The sequence below is a fragment of the Myotis brandtii genome, unplaced genomic scaffold, assembly GCF_000412655.1.
Source record: "Myotis brandtii unplaced genomic scaffold, ASM41265v1 scaffold964, whole genome shotgun sequence".
Taxonomy (NCBI): domain Eukaryota; kingdom Metazoa; phylum Chordata; class Mammalia; order Chiroptera; family Vespertilionidae; genus Myotis; species Myotis brandtii.
Window position 1 is genome coordinate 114,032 of NW_005371989.1, and position 11,373 is coordinate 125,404.

General features: G+C 36.8%; 1 protein-coding gene across 1 annotated transcript; it reads right to left on the minus strand.

Moving 5' to 3' along the window:
* Positions 1-3,204: 3,204 nt before the first annotated feature.
* Positions 3,205-7,673, minus strand: LOC102239692 (zinc finger protein 709). Its single transcript, XM_014533307.1, has 3 exons — positions 7,548-7,673; positions 7,282-7,342; positions 3,205-4,918 (listed from the first exon to the last, which is right to left on the minus strand). The coding sequence occupies exons 1-3, from the start codon at positions 7,579-7,581 to the stop codon at positions 3,205-3,207; spliced, it is 1,809 nt and encodes a 602-aa protein (XP_014388793.1). The 5' UTR covers positions 7,582-7,673.
* Positions 7,674-11,373: the final 3,700 nt, after the last annotated feature.

Genomic DNA, 11,373 nt, shown 5'->3' on the forward strand with positions numbered 1-11,373 from the left:
AAAAAAAAAAATTAACCCATGTTGTACAATTATTAATGAGGAGAATTACAAAGTTTATTTGAAAATCCATAATTGTTATGAGACATTTTAACTTGTCTTCTCAGGAAAAAACACACACAATATTTGTTAGCATACCAGAGCTTAGAAAAGAGTTAATAAAATGCTTTTATGAAGCAACTATAGAAGTGTTCATTTGACCACAAAATACATGTACTTTTACTCACATACAACGAAACATGACTGAAATATATTGAAGGATTACATGCAGCTACAAGTAATAGGCAACACCCAGTCTTTCTGACAGGTGTAATTTTTTTTGACAGCACCATTGTAGATGTCATGGTGAATAAGAAAAACGTACTAAATGGCACTGTTAACTATAGGAAGGTGTTTCCTATACAAATTAGACCTTATACAGATATGATCTAGATAGAGGGGAATCAGACATAAACATGAAAGTCTGATCAGTTTCCTGGTGGACACAAGAGGGCTTACAGAAAATCCAAACTCGGAAGAATCTTTGATGTGGATCTTGTGAACCCATCAGTGGAAACCTACACTTCTCAGAAAATGGATATGAGCCTGGCGGGCGTAGCTCAGAGGTTGAGTGTCAACCTATGAATCAGGAGGTCACAGTTCGATTCTCGGTCAAGGCACATGCACGGGTTTCGAGCTCGATCCCCAGTATGGGGCATGCATGAGGCAGCCAATCAATAATTCTCTCTCATCATCAATGTTTCTATCTCTCTCTCCCTCTCTCTTTTTCTCTGAAATCAATAAAAATATATTTAAAAAAGAAAATGGATATTAGACAGCTGGTGGTGGTTTTAAGGATAGTCTTGATTGGAAGGTCAAAGAATCCAGATAACAGGCTGGAAGATTTTGTTTTTGACACGCCTATGTCTGTTTGTCTGTGTGAATGTTGGCTCTAAAATCTGACTAATGCTTGCCCTAACTGGTTTGGCCCAGTGGATAGAGCGTCGGCCTGCGGACTGAAGGGTCCCAGGTTCAATTCCAGTCAAGGGCATGTACCTTGGTTGCAGGCACATCCCCAGTAGGGGGTGTGCAGGAGGCAGCTGATCGATGTTTCTCTCTCATCAATGTTTCTAACTCTCTATCCCTCTCCCTTCCTCTCTGTAAAAAATCAATAAAATATATTTTAAAAAAATAAAACATCTGAGAGTAACAAAGTCTGACCATTAAAAATAACACCCAATTATTACAAAATAAAATTAAGATAGTAAAGACATTGAAATGACTAGAAAGGTATAATTGATCAATTACACAAGTAATAATTACAAATTACTATATTGGATTAATAGTAATCTCTTAAATCAGAAGTCAGCAAGTTTTTCCTATAAAGGTCCAGATAGTAAATATTTTTGGCTCTGTGGGTGATATGGTCTGTGTCAAAACTACTCTACTCAGAGGCTGTAGCACTTAGACAATACAGAAACAAATGAGAAATGAGTATGGCTGTGTTTTAATAAAACTTTATTTACAAAAATGGGCAGTGGGCTGGATTTGGCCTTTGGGCTGTAGTTTGCCCACTCCTATCTTTTAAAAAAATAAATATATTTTTTATTGATTTCAGAGAGAGAAAGTGAAAGGGAGAAACATGAATGATGAGAGAGATTCATGGATTGGCTGCCTCCTGCACACCCCCTACTGAGGATCGAGCCCACAACCTGGGCATGCGCCCTCACTGGGTATTGAACTGTGACCTCCTGGTTCATAGGTTGATGCTCAATCACTGAGCCACACTGGCCAGGCTGCTCACTCCTATTTTAAGTGAAGACTCCTTAAACTACTTTTCCAGAGCTTCTTCATTTGTAAACATTTTATAAATACCCACTAACTGAATTTTTCATAACTTTGAAGGCTCCATTTCAAGTTATCTAGAAAGCCTGATAGGTTTAAAAACAACAACGCTTGATAATTAATTTCAATGAATTTTCACTATGATTTTATTGCCATACTGAACAGAAAGTCTTAATACAAAGAAGGAATATGTGTCAGGTTAAACACAAATGATAGTCACCATGGTTATTAATGAAATGAATATACTTTAATACAAAATAGAAAGTGCTTCCATGAAAGAATTATGACACAACCAGGTCTATCCCAGCATAGAGATACTGCTTTTTGGAAATTACAGGGTTCTAATGTAGCTGGTTAGAGACCAGCTTTAAAGGGACCAAGGTAAGAGTCTTTATTATTTTTTTTTGTCATAAATACATACAGATGTCACTGCATGTTCTTTTATTTTTTTAATTTTTTTATTAAGTTATTACATATGTGTCCTTATCCAGTTACCCCCATCCCCCCCACTCGTGCCCTCACCCCCCCCTATTGTCTGTGTCCATTGGTTAGACCTATATGCTTGCATACAAGTCCTTTGGTTGATCTCTCCCTCTCACACCCACCCTCCCTTACCTTCCCTCTGAGGTTTGACAGTCCGATCGATGCCTCTCCATCTCTGGATCTGTCCTTATTCATCAGTTTATGTTATTCATTATATTCCACAAATGAGTGAGATCATGTGATATTTATCCTTCTCTGACTGACTTATTTCACTTAGCATAATGCTCTCCAGTTCCATCCATGCTGTTGCAAATGGTAAGAACTCCCTCTTTTTTACTATAGTGTCGTATTCCATTGTGTAGATGTACCACAGTTTTTTAAGCCACTCATCTATTTATAGGCACTTAGGCTGTTTCCAAATCTTAGCTATGGTGAATTGTGCTGCTATGAACATAGGAGTGCATATATCCTTTCTAATTGGTGTTTCTAGTTTCTTGAAGTGGGATCACTGGGTCAAACGGGAGTTCCATTTTTAGTTTTTTGTGAGTATTCATTTCTGAAAGTAATTAATAGAAATTCACAGCCAAATGATGAGGTATAGAAAAGGGTTCAATAAACACAATATATTTACAACATTAATGAGGACTCTTTCACATTGAAAACTTTCTGGCACATTCTATGTGGATTAATTTCTGTCAAGCTTTCTCACGTTACTTACATCTTAATTTCCTTTTTGGAGTGAATTTTCACTTGTAAGAATGTGGACCAATTCAAATCTTTCCCAAACTATTTACATTCAAGAGTTTTTACCCAGTGAGTCCTTTCATGCTTTTGAAAGAAACTGAGCTAACTGAAGCCTTTTGCAAATTGTGCACATTAATATGATTTTTCTCAGGTTCTTCAGATTTTGAAAGGTTGTGTGAGAAATGAAGAATTTTCCAAATTGCTTCCAAATATAGGGTTCCCTCCAGTGTGAATTCTTTCATGTTTTCGAAGATAACGGAGACATGTAAATGCTTTACTACATTTTTTACATACATATGGTTTCTCTCCAGTGTGATTTCTTTCATGTGTTTGAAAACTTTGATAACATTTGAAGGCTTTCCCACATTCCTTACATTCATAAGGTTTCTCTCCAGTGTGAGTTTTTTCATGTGTTTGTAAGGAACGGTGATCTCTGTAGGCTTTCCCACATTCCTGACATTCAAAGGGTTTCTCTCCAGTGTGATTTCTTTCATGTTTCTGAAGATCACTGGGATACCTAAATGCTTTACTACATTTTTTACATTTATAGGGTTTCTTTCCAGTGTGATTTATTTCATGTTTTCGAAGATAATGGAGACAACTAAATGCTTTACTACATTTTCTACATACATATGGTTTCTCTCCAGTGTGGTTACTTTCATGTGTTTGGAAACTTTGATAACATCTGTAGGATTTTCCACATTCCTTACATTCATAAGGTTTCTCTCCAGTATGAATTCTTTCATGTATGCGTAAGGAACTGAGATATCTATAGGCTTTCCCACATTCCTTACATTCATAGGATTTCTCTCCAGTATGTGTTCTTTTGTGATATCGAAGAGAACTGGGATAACCAAATGTTTTGCTACATATTTTACATTCATAGGGTTTCTCTCCAGTGTGATTTCTTTCATGTATTTGGACACATTGATGAGAACTGAAAGCTTTGCCACATTCCTTGCATTCATAGGGTTTCTCTCCAATATGAGTTCTTTGGTGTGTTTGCAAGGAACTGGGATCTCTGAAGGCTTTACCACACTCCATACATTCAAAAGGTTTCTCTCCAGTGTGATTTCTTTCATGTTTTTGAAGATCACTGGGATACCTGAATGCTTTACGACATATTTTACATTCATGGGGTTTCTTTCTGGTGTGATTTCTTTCATGTTTGCGAAGATAACGGAGACAACTAAATGTTTTACCACATTGCTTACATACATATGGTTTCACTTCTCTGTGATTTCTTTCATGTCTTCGAAAACTTTGATAACATCTGAAAGTTTTCCCGCATTCCTTACATTCATAGGGCTTCTCTCCAGTAAATTTATTTTCATGTCTTCGATAATTTTGATAATACCTGAAGGTTTTTCCACACTCCTTACATTCATAGGGTTTCTCTCCAGTGTGAACTCTTTCATGACGTCGAAGAGAACTGAGACAACTAAATGCTTTACCACACTGTTTACATTTGTAAGGTTTTTCTCCAGTATGGGATCTTTCATGTATTTGAAGTGAAGTTGAAGAACTAAAGGTCTTCCCACATTCCTTACATTTATAGGCTTTTTCTCCATTGTGATTCCTTTCATGTTTGTCAAAACACTGAAGATAACTGACGGTCCTCCTACATATACCATAATTATACAGCTTGTCTCCATAATTTTGACACTCATATGGCTTGTTTCCAGTGTGACTTATGATGTGCATATTATGGGATGACTGCAGCATGAAGACTTTCCCACACACACTGTATTCCCATGGTTTTAGTATAGGAAGAGATTTTTTCTTTGGACTGAGATTTGGAGTAAGGCTGAAGTTTTCCCCACATTGACTATTCTTCTCCCCTTCACAGACTCTCTCTAATATTGGATTTCTGGAAAAATTTAGAAGCACATTACTAATTATTTTTTCATCAATAACTTTAAAATTATTAGTAGAATCTTTGAACTATATTTTCATGATTTATAGCAAAATTTTAGGTTTCCCCCCACTCTGAATGGATGATTAGAAACAATGTACTGAATGCTTTGCAAGAGGAGTTTTCCTTTGCTACTATCAAAACAGTGATATTCATGTAAAGGATTTATCAATACTCTTTGCATTTAAATTACTTTGCAAGTATTGACCTTCTTTGTCATACATAAGAAAGTAATTTGGTGGAAATTTTCTAAGAAGTCATAAATGTGAAGCAGAAGTTATTTTGGTTGCTTCTTTCTTTAAAATATATTTTTATTGATTTCAGAGAGGAGGAGAGAGGGAGAGAGAGATAGAAACATCAATGATGAGAGAGAATCATTGATCAGCTGCCTTCTGCACGTCCCACACTGGGATTCAAGCCCACAACCCAGGCATGTGCCCTTGACAGGAATCAAATCCAGGACACTTCCGTCTGCAGGCTGATGCTCTATCCACTGAGCCAAACCAGCTATGGTTGGTTGCTTCTTTTGAAATTTGTTGGTAGCATAGGTTTCTCACAAAGATAGTGATTTCTATTCTGAGTGTGACTCACCTTCGTTTTCCCCTTTGGTTTTCGTACTGATCTTCTTCATCATAAGCTTCCCATTTCTTTCCTAAAATGCAGAGCCAGAAAATTGATTCCAAACTATTAGAAACTGTGGAGAAATTATTAGATTCTATTTCTATGATGTGCTGTGACCATGCCCAGTTTATTCACCAATGTCCTCGCTTCCCACATTCCACATCTGAGAACAAGGCTGATGGCCAAGAAACACTTGTCCTCTAATTTACGAGGTGAAGATAAGTTGTCATCCTTACCTATGGAGGCCAGGTTCCTGAAGGTTTCCCTCATCACATCTCTGTAGAGTTTCTTTTGTGAAGAATCCAATAAAGCCCACTCCTCCAGAGTGAAGTTCACAGCCACATCCTCAAAGGCCACTGAGTCCTAAAACACCCCAATATGTGTAAAGTAGGATCAGTCAGACCAATAGCACTGGACACCCAGACTCCATTTATAGGAAGGTTACATCTGATTCTGTTGTCTCCAGACATTTATTCTATGATTTGATAATAAGAAACTCATTTCTGTCCACATTTCCTTCCTTATAAATTTACCAGCATCATGAACACATGGAAATTGTTTACACATTGTTACTGTGATCACATTACATCCTTTTTCCCCACTTATGGTAGGGTTCAGAGAATTCTGAAAAGGACAGAATTGCTGTTCAAATGAAACAAATATTATCATTTTAAGACCATCAATTTTTTGTGAGAAACATTCACCTCTTTCTTTGCTGCCCACCATTTACAGCACTCCATGAGGCAGATGTTAACATCTGCAATGAGGTTTCAATGAATAAAAACATAGTCAAGAACTACAAGCTTTTTCCTCTAGTCCCATCACCAAACATGAAAGTCCAGGAGGCCTGTGGAAGTACAACTTTTAACAAAGTCCAGCTGGCCATGTTCTAAATTCTTCCAGAAAATGAGAAGGAACTGTATGCAGCTGGCTGGAAATATTCTTACAGAGAAGCACTGCTCTTATCTGATGTAATATTTACCGCAGACTCAGTCTTTCTTTTCTCTTTGTCTGATTTGATGGGTTAGAACAGTGATTCCCAAAGTGGGCGCTACCGCCCCCTGGTGGGCGCTGCAGCGATCCAGGGGGGCGGTGATGGCCACAGGTGCATTTGTTTTAACTTTTTTTGTATTACCTTTCTATTCTGAGTTCAATAAATAGTTTCATAATTTCAAACTTCAATGTTTCTAATTTACACCTTTCTTTACTATATTTTACGAAAAAGGTAGAAACATTAATACATATATCTTTCTGTTTAATTGCTATTAAAATTTAAAAAAAATTAATTTCCAGGGGGCGCTGAGTAATATTTTTTCTGGAAAGGGGCGGTAGGCCAAATAAGTTTGGGAACCACTGGTTTAGATAGAGATAGTTCTGTACTTTTCTCTGAGATAAAAATGAATATTGCTGGCAGCCTACTTAACTTTCACATTTAGATAGATCCAAGGCAGACAAAAGTGAACATGCCCCGACTTTAAATAATAACTGGTTATCCCTACTAGACTTTACTTCCTTCAGGATTAGCCCACAACCCAGGCATGTGCCCTTGACCGGAATCAAATCCAGGACACTTCAGTCTGCAGGCTGATGCTCTATCCACTGAGCCAAACCAGCTATGGCTGGTTGCTTCTTTTGAAATTTGGTAGCATTACAGGTTTCTCACAAAGATAGTGATTTCTATTCTGAGTGTGACTCACCTTCGTTTTCCCCTTTGGTTTTCGTACTGATCTTCAATGTCATAAGCTTCCCATTTCTTTCCTAAAATGCAGAGCCAGAAAATTGATTCCAAACTATTAGAAACTGTGGAGAAATTATTAGATTCTATTTCTATGATGTGCTGTGACCATGCCCAGTTTATTCACCAATGTCCTCCCTTCCCACATTCCACATCTGAGAACAAGGCTGATGGCCAAGAAACACTTGTCCTCTAATTTACGAGGTGAAGATAAGTTGTCATCCTTACCTATGGAGGCCAGGTTCCTGAAGGTTTCCCTCATCACATCTCTGTAGAGTTTCTTTTGTGAAGAATCCAATAAAGCCCACTCCTCCAGAGTGAAGTTCACAGCCACATCCTCAAAGGCCACTGAGTCCTAAAACACCCCAATATGTGTAAAGTAGGATCAGTCAGACCAATAGCACTGGACACCCAGACTCCATTTATAGGAAGGTTACATCTGATTCTGTTGTCTCCAGACATTTATTCTATGATTTGATAATAAGAAACTCATTTCTGTCCACATTTCCTTCCTTATAAATTTACCAGCATCATGAACACATGGAAATTGTTTACACATTGTTACTGTGATCACATTACATCCTTTTTCCCCACTTATGGTAGGGTTCAGAGAATTCTGAAAAGGACAGAATTGCTGTTCAAATGAAACAAATATTATCATTTTAAGACCATCAATTTTTTGTGAGAAACATTCACCTCTTTCTTTGCTGCCCACCATTTACAGCACTCCATGAGGCAGATGTTAACATCTGCAATGAGGTTTCAATGAATAAAAACATAGTCAAGAACTACAAGCTTTTTCCTCTAGTCCCATCACCAAACATGAAAGTCCAGGAGGCCTGTGGAAGTACAACTTTTAACAAAGTCCAGCTGGCCATGTTCTAAATTCTTCCAGAAAATGAGAAGGAACTGTATGCAGCTGGCTGGAAATATTCTTACAGAGAAGCACTGCTCTTATCTGATGTAATATTTACCGCAGACTCAGTCTTTCTTTTCTCTTTGTCTGATTTGATGGGTTAGAACAGTGATTCCCAAAGTGGGCGCTACCGCCCCCTGGTGGGCGCTGCAGCGATCCAGGGGGGCGGTGATGGCCACAGGTGCATTTGTTTTAACTTTTTTTGTATTACCTTTCTATTCTGAGTTCAATAAATAGTTTCATAATTTCAAACTTCAATGTTTCTAATTTACACCTTTCTTTACTATATTTTACGAAAAAGGTAGAAACATTAATACATATATCTTTCTGTTTAATTGCTATTAAAATTTAAAAAAAATTAATTTCCAGGGGGCGCTGAGTAATATTTTTTCTGGAAAGGGGCGGTAGGCCAAATAAGTTTGGGAACCACTGGTTTAGATAGAGATAGTTCTGTACTTTTCTCTGAGATAAAAATGAATATTGCTGGCAGCCTACTTAACTTTCACATTTAGATAGATCCAAGGCAGACAAAAGTGAACATGCCCCGACTTTAAATAATAACTGGTTATCCCTACTAGACTTTACTTCCTTCAGGATTCTTTATCATGGTAAAGCCCTTAATTTACCAGGATCTCATGCCAGAAACTCAAGAGAAGTCCTTGATAGCTATTTCAACTTCTATATTATGTCATTCATCAAACTTTGTTGTTTCTACCATCTAAAAATATCTTGAATCTGTCCCCAGCTCCCCCTAATTTCTGCTGCCTTCTTATTCTAAGCCACCTCCATGTCCAGTTTGGACTGGTTCTTCTAATTGGTTTTTACACAGGGTCCAGAAATCTGTATAAACACAAATTTGCACTGCTAAACAGTTCCCAATGTTAACAGAATACAATTCTAAGAATAGAGTGAAAATTCTCATGGTCTTCTTACTTTCATTTTCACACTTGCTACCCATCACCCCTTTTGGGGGGCTTCAACTACATCTGCCTTCTTTTAGATTCACAAACTAGCCAAGCCCCTTTCTGCCTTAGGACATTTTTGCACCTATTTTAACTCTGAATGCTCTTTACCTCTCCACCCTCCATTTTGCCTGTTTAACTTGTGCTTTGATCAAATTTCAGCTTAAATATTACTTCCTCAAAAAGTCCCTTTGAGAGTATTATAAGTGAAATAAGTCAGACAGAGAAAGACAAATACCATATGATTTTACTTATATGTGGAATCTAAAACAAAATAAACAAACCAAATAGAAACAGACAACAGACTAACAGTTGGGAGTGTAGGAGGACTGCATGAAACAGATGACAGTATTGAGCAGCATAAATTGGTAGTCATAGAATAGTCACAGAGATGAAGATTACGGTATAGGGAATATAGTCAATAATATTGTGATAACTATGTACGGGGCCAGGTGGGTACTTGAAGCATCATGGGGCCACTTTGTAAAGTATATGACTTTCTAACCACTTTGCTGTGCATCTGAAATTCATACAGAATGATATTGAATGCAAATTGTAATTGAAAAATAAAAATAAATAAAAAGAAAGCCCCCTTTGGCTTCCCAAAATAAGACCTCTTTCATGCATTCTGTCAGAACCTTGAATATTTCCTTAATATCATTTATCTTTATGTAATTAAATAATTATTTAGTTAATTATATGTTTAATTAAAGAGTCATGAGAGTAGGAACCCCCAATATATAATTCACTAGTGTTTCCCCAGACCTTTTCAGAATGCCCAGCATATTGTAGTGCTGAATAAATATTTGTTGAATAAAAAAATTGGGTGAACAAATATTTCTAGCAAAACATTCACCATTTTTAGATTTTGCTACAGTTAATTTTTGAGTCCTAGAAAGCAACTAATCAATATTTGCATGTGGCCCGCGGGCCATAGTTTGAGGACCCCTGCTGTAGATCCAGGATGGTGAGAAAACACTAGACATGATAAACAACAGAAGTGCACACCCAAGTGTCTGCTATTCAACTAGACAAAAATCAAAGACAGAGAGAATACAGTGAAAGAAGTCAGAGGGGGGAAACATCTTCGTTATACAGAAACAAAAAATTAGAATGAAATCAAATTTCTTTTCAGAAACCATGCAAGAAGAGAATGGAGTAAAATATTTAAAGTTGTGAAAGAAAGAAAAAAAAAACCATCACCTAAAATGGTGTGTCGGGATAAACTTACCTTTCAAAAATAAAGAATAAGGGCTTTCTTAGGCAAAATTTGAGGAAATTTCTTACCAGTACACCTACTTTGAATAAAATGTTCAAAAATTCATCAGAAAGACTGTTAATGGTAAATGTGAAGACTTAGGAAAAAAATAAATGAAGGTAAACTACCTTTCATATTTGTTATATTTAACATATGTCATTTTGTTTATGATATTAGAAATTATGTATTTGGTACTTTCAAACTATGGATAATTGAAATAAATGACTGCAATGTGACAAGGGACAGAGAGGGGGAGTTGGGAATAATGAGGGATAGGTACTTGCACACAGTGAAGTGGTGCAGTGTGACTCAACAGAGGCGGTTGCTTAGTTGTAAATGTATACTGAAAACTCAAGGGCAAGCACTACAAAGTTTAAGAAAAGATGTGTATTTGATAGAAGAGATGAAAAATCAGATCAAATGCTCAATTGAAGCCAGAGAATGCAGAAAAAGGGAAGATTGAAAACAATAAAACGTTGAGCAAGTTAAACCCAAAGTAAGCAGAATAAAGGAATAAAAAATTAGAAAAGAATGTAATTGTAAAAAAAAATCAGTGGAAAAAGAAAATCAGTGGAGGAAAAACAAAAACAAAAAGTGGTGTTTTGAAATGATTGATAAAATTGATAGGCACCCAGTCAACATAACTAAGGAAAGAGAGACAAAAATTACAATTTAAGGCCATGATGGGTAAGTCTAAGGAGATAGTATGAGAGGTGATCAACAAAGCCTATATAGTGAAGGGGTCTAGGAGGACACTGCCAAGTGTGCCTGTTGTGTGGCAATTTAAATAGTCTAGAGCATTGGTTCTCAACCTTCCTAATGCCGCGACCCTTTAACAGAGTTCCTCATGTTGTGGTGACCCCCAATTTCATTGTTACAAATTGAACATAATTAAAGCATAGTGATTAATCACAAAAA